This window comes from Macaca fascicularis, chromosome 5, assembly GCF_037993035.2.
Source record: "Macaca fascicularis isolate 582-1 chromosome 5, T2T-MFA8v1.1".
In the NCBI taxonomy this organism is placed as follows: domain Eukaryota; kingdom Metazoa; phylum Chordata; class Mammalia; order Primates; family Cercopithecidae; genus Macaca; species Macaca fascicularis.
In genome coordinates this window covers 24,362,273-24,376,076 of record NC_088379.1, presented here as the reverse complement: position 1 = coordinate 24,376,076, position 13,804 = coordinate 24,362,273, and the positions used below count along the sequence as shown (strand labels likewise).

Here is a 13,804-nt window from a genome sequence, read left to right as displayed (position 1 = left end):
CCACAGTGGGGAGCTCCTGCTTTGGATAATCTACATCAAGGTCAACCCGAGGCCTGCAGGTCACATGCTGCCCAGGATGGCCTTGAATGTGGCCCAACAAAAATTTGTAAACTTTCCTAAAACATTATGAGTTTTTTTTGAGACTTTTTTTTTTTTTTTTTTAAGTTCATCAGCTGTCATTGGTGTTACTGTATTTTATATGTGGCCCAAGACAATTCTTCCATTGTGGCCCAGGGAAGCCAAAAGACTGGACACCCCTGGTCTACATCATTGCCCCTTTATAGCACAGGAAAAATTAAGAGTTTAGTGTCTTTATAGACTACACTAACAGTTACATAATGTCAAAATAAGCACCTAACATAATTTACACAATGAAGCCTTAATTACTCACACTGTGCAGATAACCAATATCTGACTTTGCTTGCCCCTAGGAAATTCCTCCCTAGGGGACAGGAACTGATCTAAGAGCCTGCTTTGAATCAGAATCTATCCCACACAGGATGACTTCTGCCCAGGAGAGTCAATACTAGGTAGACAGAGGTAGACAGAGAAAGTGGCTTCAAGACTTCAGCAACAAAAGTTTACCACTTTGGTTTAGATAACAAGAATATAGTTTGAAAATGAACAAGATTTGAGTAAACAAATGAGAGAACTTTAATACCTGTATTTCTGATGATGTAATCCAAAACAACCAATCTTTCAAACTGTGACTGAAATTGTTTTCTAATATTCTCAGGCAAAGGGTCAGCTTCAAATTTCCTAAGCCAATATTCAGCCTCCTTGTAACCTTCAACAAATAACTGAAAGGAACCAATCTATAATTTTAAGAACTATAGTTAGAAGAGAAAGTACAAGAACAAGGGGATTAATATTTATATTTCTCAGCAGTACTGTCAAAAAATACGTCATGTAAACACAATAAGAAAGAAGACTTAATACTAATTTAGATAAGCCTTATTTATCAAGAAAACTATTTTTATACACTAATTTTAAATAATTGCATAAAGAATACATAGCACATAAAAAATGCTTACCCCTAGAGTTTCAAGGAGCATAGCAGTTATTTTGGGAAAATTTTAAAAAAGAATAAACATGTATCTCCAATGTGACACTCTGAAAAAGAATGCCGTTTTCTAAAAATATTCATTAAGATGAATGTAATTATGGAGGCCAAATTTTAAACCTATTCTGCTTATTCAATAACAGTGCAATTTTATCTTACTGAATAAACTTTTCCAGATTCTTTTTCTGACATAAAATACAGTACATAATTTTTTTATTTTTTCATTTTTTCTTTTTTTTTTTTTAGCTGTTAGACTCTTTCTTTGAATTCTAAATAAATCATTTTATTTTAAAAATAGGATGAGGCCAGTTGTGGTGGCTCACACCTGTAATCCCAGCACTTTGGGAGGCTGAGGCGGGTGGATCACTTGAGGCCACGAGTTTGAGACCAGCCTGGCCAACATGGTAAAACCCCATCTCTATTAAAAATACAAAAAATTAGCCATGTGTGGTGGCACGCGCCTGTAGTCCCAGCTACTCAGAAGGCTGAGGCAGGAGAATCGCTTGAACTTGGGACGCGGAGGTTACAGTGAGCCAAGATGGCACCACTGCACTCCAGCCTGGGTGACAGAGCGAGATTCTGTCTCAAAAAAAAAAAAAAAAAGAAAAAAAAGGACAGATTCCTTAACCACACAGATTCACAGATTAAATACCCTGTCTAAAATTGTAAAGAACAAATCTATTAATCATAATATTGATAGTAGTTTTGAAAAAGTCCTTTCCTTGAAGATATGACCATTTAAAAAGGCATTTTTGTTAACAAGATTACTAGTTAACAGTAAACAGTTTGTTGGAGAAGGAAATACAAATTTAAGTAGTATGTGACAAACAGGTAATAGGTAACCCTAGTTTCCTTCAAAAATACAAACAAATCACCACAAAGAAAATCTGCTTTTTATTCTAACGCTTTATGTTTTTGTTGTTGGCATGAAATTTTAATGATTTCCTAAAGGTGTTCTTCAAAATACTTATAAGTAAGAACTAGTATTCACAAATATGGAAATAATATCCTCCTTTAGGCCTTTTAAAAACTTTCAAACTCCCTGCCCACTTTGAGTAAAATTTATCTTAAAAGTTAGGTTAACGATGAATTCCTACTGAAATTCTTTTTATCTAGATAAATGTACAGAAGCAAGAAAATCATAAGCCAAATACATTTCTAAAAAATAAATATTGGTCGGGCACAGTGGCTCACACCTGTAATCCCAGCACTTTGGGAGGCCGAGGTGGGAGGATCACGAGGTCAGGAGATCGAAACCATCCTGGCTAACACGGTGAAACCCCGTCTCTACTAAAAATACAAAAAATTAGCCGGGCGTGGTGGCAGGCGCCTGTAGTCCCAGCTATTTGGAAGGCTGAGGCAGGAGAATGGCATGAACCTGGGAGGTGGAGCTTGCAGTGAGCCGAGATAGCGCCACTGCACTCCAGCCTAGGTGACAGAGCGAGACTCTGTCTCAAAAAATAAATAAATAAATAAATAAATAAATCTTAAAGCTTTTTCTAGAATGCCTTTCCCATTAACCCTCTCTACCCTTGTTCAGCTGGCTGCTTACCATCCCTCAGGTTTATTTAAAGGTGATAAGAAAAAAGAAAATCTAATGTGTAGTAAGTAAATATAGCTGCTACCATTTACTTAACCTTTACTATGTACCAAGTACTTGACATGAATTTCTTAGTTTTATCCTCACAACAACCTAAGAGGTAGTTTTTATCTTCTCATTTTATGGAAACTGGGGCTTAGAGAGTAAGGAACTTGGCCAGGCACAGTGGCTAACACTTGAAATCCCAGCACTTTGGGAGGCCAAGGCGAGAGGATTGCTTCAGCCCAGGAATTCAAGACCAGCCTAGGCAACATGGTGAGACTCTATCTCTACAAAAAAAAATTTAAAAATTAGCCAGGCTGGTAGTGTGCACCTGTGGTCCCAGCTACTCAGAAGGCTGAGGCAGGAAGATTATTTGAGCCCACGAGGTTGAGGCTGCAGAAAGTACCTGTTCACAACACTGTACTCCAGATGGGGCAACACAGTGAGACCCTCTATCAAAAAAAAAAAAAAAAAAAAAAAAGAGAGAGAGAGAAAGAGAGAGCGAATAAGGAACTTGCCCAAGGTCTCAGAGCAAACTAGCAGAGAGGCTGGGATTAGGTCTGATTCCAGACCTGTGCTTTTACCCATTATTTTATAAGCCTTTCATGCAACCTCTTCCTGGAAACACCTCCCATCCCTCTAAACTGGGTTAGGTGTCCATCTATCCTCTAAGAGCTCCCTGAACTTACCATCATCTCAACAGCTTTATATTACACTGAAATTACCTGTTTACTATAAGCTCCTGGAAGATGAAAAATCTGTGCTATAATAATATCCACAGCTAACAGCACAATACGCATTCTAGCTCCTAGAGCTCAGGATGTATGTGCCTGATTGCCCTCTAAATAAAGCTTATCAGAGAAACTTACCTTAGGAGGGAGTCCTATCCTATGAAACTTTCTACCCACTTTTGGCACTTTTTCTAAAGCATATTTTTTGCCTCTTGATTTTGCACGGTCAATCGCATTATAGTTAAATGTCTCACTGACAAGCCAAACCACCTAGAAACATACAATATAGAAAAATGGTTAGAATTTGTATTATAGTATCTCTATTCATATACACCATGAAATTCACTCTAATGATGAAAATTAGCAAAGTGTAACCCTGTAATAAAGGCCCTAGAAAATCTAAAACAGAAAAGTCAGGGAATTTTGCAAAGCCTTGTTAAATGAATGGCACATATTTCCTTCTGAGAGCGGTATAAAAGCCTTTCAGAGGCCTAAAATTTGCCAGTGGTGAAAGTAACAGCATTAAAATGTAGACTTAGGAATAAACATTTTAAGAAAGAAGGCTTCAAGTAAAAATTTAGAAAGGACGCCAGGTTAGCTGGGTGCAGTGGCTCACGCCTGTAATCCCAGCACTTTGGGGGTCTGTGGCAGGTAGACTGTTTGAGCTCAGGAGTTTGAGACCAGCCTGGGCAACATGGAGAAATTTCATCTCTACTAAAAATACAAAAACTGGCTGGGTGTGGTGGTGCATGCCTGTATTACCAGCTACTCAGGAGGCGGAGGTGGGAGGATCACTTGAGCCCAGCAGGACAAGGCTGCAGTGAGCCATGATTGCATCACTACACTCCAGCCTGGCACGAGACCCTATCTCCAAAAAAAGAAAAGAAAAGAAAGGATGCGGGTGCCAGGCACATGATGGTATGTGCCTGCAGTCCCAGCTACTCAGGAGGCTGAGGTGGGAGGATCACCTGAGCCCAGCAGGACAAGGCTGCAGTGAGCCATGATAAAGAGAAAAGATGTAGATGCCAGGCACATGCTAGTGTGCCAGTAGTCCCAGCTACTCAGAAGGCTGAGGCAAGAGGACTGCGTGAGCACAGAAATTTAAGGCTAGTCTGGGCAACACAGCAACACTCTGTCTCTTAAAAAAAAAAAAGAAAAGAAAAGAAAAGAAAAAAAAATTTTGTATAAAGGCTGAAAGGACAACAATAGTAGTCTTCAAGCACATTGGCTATCTCTGCCTTCAATAGGATCTCTGGATCCCCTGATATTTTCCTGCCTTCTGAATGCTAGGTCTTTATCCTCTTTTTGTTAGCATTGTCGGATCTCACAGGGACAAGACACATTCCCTTAAATACTTTGTGGATCTACACTAGAATCAATTTACTAGTTACCAATCACTAATGACTCTTGGAGTACTACCAAAAAAGGGGCTCCACTTTAGGTTCTATCATTAGGAATAAATACTGAAATATTCAGATATAAGCAGGTTGTAAATTGAAAGTCCATGGTTAAAAATAAAGTCTGGCTTACCTTTGTTTTAGGTACGATGCCCAGATGAAGCTTGTTGTCCACAAAATAGGCACCCGCTTCGGAAAGGTACCCCTGATTAGGAATCAGGCAGCCTCGGCCAAAGCAGCAAGGGCAGCAGACCTTATGGACATATTTGGTCCATTTTGGATTGAGTTGACCATAAGGCTCTTCTGATTTGGGTTTAAACACACCAATAATTTTCTATAGCAAAAAGTAAAAATCTTATTAGACTTTTTATATATATAGATAATCATCCATAAAATGCATTCTAATAAATTGTTTTCTACTGCTTCCCACCAAAGATACAGGCACAAATCCTCAAACTATTAAGAGGATTTATAAACCTCAAATATTAAGATATTTAGTTCAAATCACATTTTCGTATTCATTCTCATTCAACAATCTAAAATCAAGACCAGTAGTTTTCAAACTGTGTTCTGACAAACCCTGGGAAGGTGAAGGCAAGGCTCTAAGACCCCATGCCCCTTGACCAGATTAACTCTAATTTCACCTGTTTTATATTGCTGGATTTCCAAGTTAAGAAAGAGTTTCACTGGGCCAGGTGTAGTGGCGCACACCTGTAATGCCAGCACTTTGGGAGGCCAAGGCAGGCGGATCACAAGGTCAGGAGATCGAGACCATCCTGGCTAACACTGTGTAACCCCGTCTCTACTAAAAATACAAGAAATTAGCCGGGCGTGGTGGCGGGCACCTGTAGCTGTAGTCCCAGCTACTCAGGAAGCTGAGGCAGAAGAATGGCGTGAACCCGGGAGGCGGAGCTTGCAGTGAGCTGCGATTGTGCCACTGCACTCCAACCTGGGTGAAAGAGCGAGACTCTGTCATTAAAAAAAAAAAAAAGAAAAAAGAAAAAGAAAAAGTGTTTCACTGATTTTTAAATGTTTGAAAACCACCATTCTAGGTCAAACAATGTTATTATTCAATATCTATTACATATCCACATTACATGTTTGCTGTTTACTTTCCCCACATTAAAGTACATTGTAATAAGCAGGGACTTGGTTTGTTAGGGCTGCATTTCCAGTACTCAGAACAGTACCTGATGCACAGTAGACATCCAAGTATGTGTTAAATTAACGAATCCAATGACAAAAACCACCTCTAAAATACAAAGATGATAAGATACAGTACACATCCATGCTGTCAGATTCTCCTACCTTAATTCTTTTCCAGTTATTTTTTCAGGAACCAACTTAAAGTAAACTCTTGGCCAGGCCCGGTGGTTCACACCTGTAATACCAGCACTTTGGGAGGTGAGCAGATCACTTGAGGTCAGGAGACAAGCCGGCCAACATGGGGAAATCCCATCTCTACTAAAAATACAAAAATTAGCTGGGCATGGTGGCGTGCGCCTGTAATCCCAGCTACTCAGGAGGCTGAGGCAGGATAATCACTTGAACCAGGGAGGTGGAGATTGCAGTGAGCTGAGATTGCACCACTGCACTCCAGCCTGGGCAACAGAGTGAGAATCCATCTTAATAAATAAATTGATTAATTAAATAAAATAAACTCTCTCCTATTAAAAAATCTTTTTTTGCTCACGAATGTCTAAAAGTCTCTATACTCTTATCATTTGATACAATATATTCATATTCAATTTAGAAGCTTAATTATCCTTAGACAAGAACAAGTCTTATTATAAGTATATAATTGCTTTATAACACAATAAATATAATGCAATACAGTCTGAGTCACTAGTAAAAAAGTCAGCAAGATCAAATTAAGAAATCAAGCTTAGAATAAAGATTGAGAGATTGACAGTACCTACAAATACATTTTAATCTCAAAAAGGGTTTATGCTTTAAAATCATTTTAAAAATATAACTTCAATCTGCAAAAAAAGTTGGGGGTGAAATTATAAATGTTATTCCCCCAGAGAAAAGAACTGCTCATTATGCATCATTCAGAAAGCTTTTAGAAAAAAAAACAATGTATTTTTGAAAAATTCTAGACTAAGTGGAGCAAAGTGCCACATCAACTTCTCTTTTCCGGTCTAGAATCATCCTGTGGTTCATTTCACTTTCACATTCCAATACTTTCAAACTTCAGATTGCTGAGCCTCCTTCCCCTGGTAAAATGCCAGAAAAGGTATTCACTACCTTTGAAAAAAATCAAGTACTTTGGAAATGACATTAAACAAGTTTTGAAGGTTTAAACTTCCACTGTGTTTGGCTAATAAGGTTACAGACTTCCATAAGATAAGGACTTGTGAATATATATACTCAATAAGGCTACAGCGGAATGTGGGTATTCAATAAATGCTTGAAACCAAGTATAAAATAACAAAATAGCAAACTGTGACTTGAAATGATTAGCTCTGTTTGTAAACACCAGAGTGCTTTAGTAAAAGCAAAAAATTGAGGCCGGGCACAGTGGCTCACACCTGTAATCTCAACATTTCGGGAGCCAAAGTTGAGGTTTGCTTAAGCCTAGAAGTGCAAGACCAGCCAGGACAATATAGGGAGACCCCTGTCTCTAAAAATAATTACAAAAATTAGCCCAGTGTGGTGGCATACTCCTGTGGTCCCACCTACTCGGGAGGCTGAGATGGGAGGATTGCCTGAGCCCAGGAGGTCAAGGTTACAGTGAGGTTATGATTGCACCACTGCACTCCAGTCTGGGTGAGAGAGGGGGACCCCATCTCAAAAAACAAACAAAAACTGACCTTTATTTTGGAAAAGAGGTTACAATCAGACTTAACAGGAAAATATCTTTAGAAACTCACAATGATTTCATATTTAAATTAGTATTTACCAAAGTTTCTATTACATATAATAGGTCTGTGAAATTCTCACCCTCTTAGGATCCTTCACAAAGTAACTTCCACTTGAACCTTGAGAGATCCTTTCTGGAAAAATTCCAACTTCTATTGCTTGCTCTGCTCTCAGTATAATATCTGCAAATTCTGGGTCATCCAAGAATGCATTCATCTCTGAAGTACCAGTAGTTACTGCATTAAGAAGAAATACCAGCTATGAGAATGCTCATGATATGGACCTGCAATATGGATTGGCTTGCTGGTATCAGGACATAAGGTACAGAAAAATGTAATCAAGATTTGTATAGACTGCTCCGATCCTCCTTCCTCTCCACTGCCTAACAACACCCACTTCTCTTCAATTTCCAAATAACATGGGGGCTGGGGCAGGCACAGTGGCTCACGCCTGTAATCCCAGCACTTTGGGAGGCTGAGGCGAGTGGATCACTTGAGGTCAGGAGTTCAAGACCAGACTGGCCAACGTGGCAAAACCCCGTGTCTACTAAAAATACAAAAAATTAGCCAGTATGGTGGTGGGCGCCTGTAATTCCAGCTACTCGGAAGGCTGAGGCAGGAGAATCCCTTGAATCTGGGAGGTGGAGGTTGCAGTGAGCAGAGACTGAGCCACTGCACTCCAGCCTGGGCAAACAAGAGTGAGACGCTGTCTAAAAAATAAATAAATAAATAAAAATAATAACATGGGAGGAAGTTCACTGTTCGTTAAAATAATACTAATACTTCTTATTTACTTGAACTTCTGTCCTGCAATGATTTATCCTCCATCCTACTTCATCCTCTAGTTCCCCAATCATACCTCAGATCTTGTCAATACCAGTAACTGCAACCTCACCACACTTTCAATGTCAAGCACCTCCTGTCTTCCCAGTTCAGTCCCTCTGGCACTCCAAGTCCAAATATTCTTCTGCCCTACTAGAACCTATGAAGGACTGCTCCCCCACGTCACTGGAATTCTCTCCCTTCAAGTCCTTGCTTCCCGCCTCCTTGGCCAGCTTAAATTATGCTGGGTCTTCACAGAATCACTCTTTCTTCCTCCCCTCATCATGGTCACCTGCAAAACTCCCAGTCCTGGTAAAACCCAACTGTCTACCAACTCCATGCCTGCACCAGGGCAGCGGAATTGAAGAAATGCACACAAGCCAATTCCTCTCCTCAAATTCCCAACACCTCCTCTTCCATCCTGTCTCTCAGGAGAGGATCTAGCTTCCTATTTCATTAATAAGCAGCAATCGCAAAATACCACGACCAGCCCCCAGCATTTATCTACCCACTACTTAACTTTGGAATGGCCCAGGTTCCATTCATGGTCCTCTTCTCTTCGTTACCAACACTGATGACTCCCAAATTTCTAATTCAAGTCTGGACTTCTGCCCTAAACTCGACTACTGTATTCAACATCTCCACTTGGATGCTTAATAGACATCTCAAACTTTACCACCCAAAACTTCATTCTTCACCTTTGCCACACATCCCAAAGGCTTCATCCCTAATTTTCCCATATTGCAGTTGCTGGCACCTCCAAATCTTCCAGTTGCTTAGGCCAAAAACCTTATAATCATCCATGATCTCACACTCTTACCCTCTACATCCAATCAGCAAGTTGTATTGACTCTACCTTAAATAAATACCCAAAATCCAACCACCTCTTGCCATCTCCATTCCTTCCACATGATTCAGGTTACCATTGGCTCTCACCTCGATTATTCTAAGAGCCTCCTAACTGGTCTCCCTCTCTCACCCATGCCCTCTCTATACCTAACAGAGGAGCTAGGAATCCATTTTCTTTGTAACTTTTAAGTTCAGGGGTACAGGTGCAGGTTACATAAGTAAACTTCTATCTTGGGGGTTTGTTGTACAGATTATTTCATCACCCAGATATTAAACTGGTAAGAAGAGATACTACACTTGATCTTAGCCAAAAGACTGAGAAGCGATCACCCGGGTATTAAGCTTAGTACCCATTAGTTATTGTTCCTGACTCTCTCCCTCCTCCTACCCTCCACCTTCCGAAAGGCCCTGGTATATGCTGTTCCCCTCTATGTGTCCGTGTGTTCTCAACATTTAGCTCCCATTTATTAGTGAGAACATGTGGTGTTTGGTTTTCTGTTCCTGTGTTAGTTCACTGAGCATAATAGCCTCCTGCTCCATTCATGTCCTTGCAAAGGACATGATCTCGTTCTTTTTGATGGCTCTTAAAATATACATCATGTCACTCTTTTGGACCAACCAGCCCATTTATTTCCCATCTCACAATAACTCCAAGTCATTATGACCCCCAAGACCCTTATCTAATCTCTAACCTCCACTTTACTTTTCTATTTAGCACTTACCATCTAATCTACTACGTATTTATTTTGGGTGTTCCAAGAAACCAGGGAACTCCAAGACTAGAGAAACTTCAAAACAAGGATTTATTTCACCGCTGTATCCCCAGAACTTACAGAACTTATTACGTTCCTGGAACATAATAAGCACTTAATAAACACTTGCTGAATGACCTTGCCCTGACCACACCTAAGGGTTATTACTGGTCCTTTAAAATGCAGAGACTAAAAGTGGAGAATAAAAATAAGAGAACTCATTGTATAACCTTTTTTATTTAGCACAGTTGAAGTATGTATGAAGTAAGTATGTATGAAGTATGTAAGTAACTTATCGAGTTTCCATCTCAAACAAATAAATCAAAATGAACTCTCTCTTGAGGATTAGAACTATAAACCTAAACCTGCCCATCTTTACCATATCTTACCCACTAACCAGAATATTTTCTAGAACAAAATAGATGTTCACTGGCCGGGTGCAGTGGCTCACGCCTGTAATCCCAGCATGTTGGGAGACTGAGGCAGGAGGGTCACTTGTGTCCAGGAGTTCAAGACCAGCCTGGGCAACATAGTGAGACCCTATCTCTGTAAAAAAATGAAAAATTAGCTGGGTACAGTGGCATTTACCTGTAGTCCCAGCTACTTAGGAGGCTAAGGTGGGAGGATCACTTGTGCCCAGGAGTTCAAAGCAGCAGTGAGCCATGATCATGCCACTGCACTTAACCTGAGTGTCAGAATAAGGCCCCGTCTCAAAAAAAAAAAAAAAAAGGAAACTTGAGGTGTTCACAAATTTGGTGCACTGAACCCAGCCTCAGGGCTTTTGGCGCTATTCACCCTTCAGGTCTGGAATTGGATGCCACTTTCTCTAAGTCTTCCCTGGCCCCTACATCTAGGGCATGGCTCCATGCCTCAATGCACAGCTTTCCCCATCCAAGCACATATACACAGTCTGTTAGGGCTGTTTGTTTTGACTGTTTCCTCCATTAGGCTATAAAGCTGTGAGACGATAGGGCAGGTTAACAGGCATCCATCTAATACAGGTCACTATTGTTTCCCCAAAGCCTTGATTTCCACTGCACCCAGTAGGCACTCAGAATATTTGATGAATGATGCACGTCTGCAATGGATGGAAAACAATGTATTTTATGCACTGGTTGAGAAATACTCTCCAACACACTGCCACTCACTGTCTTTCAAAAGCTCACTTATGGAAAATGGTCAAAACACATGGAACATCTACTCTGCTAAAACCTTCCTCTAAATTAAACCAGATTATCAGTATATTGAACCTAGATGAGGCAATATAAATAGCACCAATAGTTAAAAACTATTTCTGCTGAAATGGGCTTCAGGGAAGTTTTAAGAACTACCTCTATAAAATTAATCACTTTTATCACAGATATTGTTTAGCATACAGCATTCACCAAGAGTCTGTGACAGGCTATCCTTTGTCCATTCTGTTTTGGTTCAAATAACCAGTTTATTTTAACTTTATAGACCTCGTGATTGTGTTTCTCTCAAGTTAGCTGATCAGTAATCTTAAAAATTAAATTGATGGGTTGCCTGCATTAAGCATCTGAGGTGCATCTTGTGTACTCTTATTCCAGGATCCATCTTCTTCTCATCTTTCTTCCTTTTAAATGATTTTCTTATTCTATTCACGTATTTATAAGCCACCATGAATCATTAAATGACTTACAAATTCATTTTCTTTTACTTTGGCAGCTCCTTGTGAATTCCAACACTGTTTTCTAACTGTTAGGCTCTCTAACAGAAGCTAAGTGCGTCTGATTTGTATTAACTGGGACCTTGGAGAAGTCACTTCACTTCTTTGTGCTTTTTGTTGTTGTTGTTTTTGTTTTTGAGACAGGGTCTTGTTCTGTAACCCAGGCTGGAGTACAGTGGTGGAATTATAGCCCACTGTACTCAGTGTAACCTGAAACTCATGGGCTCAAGCAGTCCTCCTGCCTCGGTCTCCTGAGTAGCTTGGACTACAGGTGTGCATCAAAGAGGCCTCCCAAAGTGTTGGGATTACAGGCATAAGCTACCATGTCCAGCCTCTCTCTGTACTTTCTTAAAATGAGAACAAGGCCAGGCATGGTGGCTCACACCTATAATCTCAGTGCTCTGTGAGGCCAAGGCAGGTGGATCACCTGAGGTCAGGAGTTCAAGACCAGCCTGACCAACATGGTGAAACCCCGTTTCTACTAAAAATACAAAATTAGCCAGGCATGGTGGCGCGTGCCTATAATCCCAGCTACTTGGGAGGGTGAGGCAGGAGAATCACTTGAACCCGGGAAGTAGAGGTTGCAGTGAGCCAAGATCATGCCATTACACTCCAGCCTGGGCGACAAGAGTGAAGCTCTGTCCCCCCACTGCCACCCACTGCCCCCCCCCCAAAAAAAAACAGTACTCACATCACAGGGTTGGTTATGAATTAATATATATGAAGCATATAGAAGTATCCCTAGCACATATTAACTGCTATGTAGGCATTAGCTATCATTACTACCCAATTCACTGATTAAAATAACTAGAACAAGGAACGCACTAATCCTTCCACTTTGACACTGATCCAACAACACTATGGTTTATGCTGTTTGTAGATTTTGTTAAATGCCTTGTTAAAGATAACAGACATGACATTCTTCCACTGGTTAAAGTACATAAACCTCTTGCTTATATGAACAAGAGTTAAGCATCATAAATGATGTTCATATTAATCTAAAGGCAAGAATTTCTTGGAACTAGTGAGGTAGTTTCATGGAAATCAGATGGTAAAGGACAAATGAAGTTAATGGAGTCACTTAAAAAATAACTAAACTTAAAAATCGAGTTAAATTACTCAATCATGAACATTTTAGTCTTTAAAATTTTTTTAAAGTTTTCACAGAAACTATTTTAAAGTCCCAATAAAGGTAAAAACCTCCAAAATAACCAGAGACACAATTATTTTATAACACTTGTGGACCCACGGCAAAATGGAAAAAGGGCAGAACGTGAAAAAAGAACTAGGCTTTTTTCTGTTTTATCACTTCCTGGGTGATTTATCACTTCCTGGGTATCTGACTTCAGGCAAACCATTTACCTCTGAAGTCCTACGAGCTACCAGTCATTACCAGTTTATTAATTCTGAATCCTCATAACGAGAATAAGGGTGAATAACAACTAACTTGCTGTGCTGTTGTGAGAATAATTTTTTTTTTTTTTTTTTTGAGACAAAGTCTCACTCTGTCGCCTAGGCTATAGTGCAGTGGAGCTATCTCTGCTCACTGCAACCTCCACCTCTCAGATTCAGCAGCGATTCTCCTGCCTCAGCCTCCCGAGTAGCTGGAATTACAAGCGCCCGCCACTATGCCTGGCTAATTTTTGTATTTTTAGTAGAGGTGGGGTTTTACCATGTTGGCCAGGCTGGTCTCAAACTCCTGACCTCAAATGATCCACCCACCTAGGCCTTCCAAAGTGCTGGGATTACAGGCGCGAGCCATGGCACCCGGCAGAGAATAAAAAATTTTTATTTATTTATTTACTTATTTATTTATTTATGTTTTGAGACAGAGTCTTGCTCTGTCTCAAGACAGAGCCAGGCTGGAGTGCAGTGGAGAATAAAATACTTTTTAAAAAAGATCTTAGCAAATTGTAAGCTGTGATATAAGTAAGATACTACCTTTAAAAAAGGTAGGAATTCTAAGAATCCATTTGCATTCTAACACTATATCCTCACTTTGACTTTTTGTTGTTGTTGATTTATTTTTAATAGAGATAGGGATCTCACTATGCTGC

General features: G+C 40.0%; 1 protein-coding gene and 1 pseudogene across 6 annotated transcripts in view; both read right to left on the bottom strand.

The window, feature by feature from the left end:
* The window catches only part of PI4K2B (phosphatidylinositol 4-kinase type 2 beta), a 48,179-nt gene that overhangs the window by 32,420 nt on the left and 1,955 nt on the right, over positions 1 to 13,804 (bottom strand). For 4 of the 6 annotated variants that reach the window (XR_012434759.1, XR_012434758.1, XM_045392212.3 and 1 more), the window contains exons 2-5: positions 7,720 to 7,874; positions 4,907 to 5,107; positions 3,515 to 3,646; positions 662 to 815 (exon numbers count right to left, since the gene is read on the bottom strand). Coding sequence is in view for 3 of the 6 variants with exons in the window: in XM_005554604.5 (XP_005554661.3) it covers positions 662 to 815; positions 3,515 to 3,646; positions 4,907 to 5,107; positions 7,720 to 7,874 (642 nt within the window). In the remaining 3 variants the exon portion in view is untranslated. Of the gene's footprint in view, positions 1 to 661; positions 831 to 3,514; positions 3,647 to 4,906; positions 5,108 to 7,719; positions 7,875 to 13,804 lie in introns of all 6 variants that reach the window. The other 2 variants (XR_012434760.1, XM_005554605.5) reach the window with 2 other exon arrangements.
* LOC123573834 (U2 spliceosomal RNA) lies at positions 9,541 to 9,635 on the bottom strand (annotated as a pseudogene).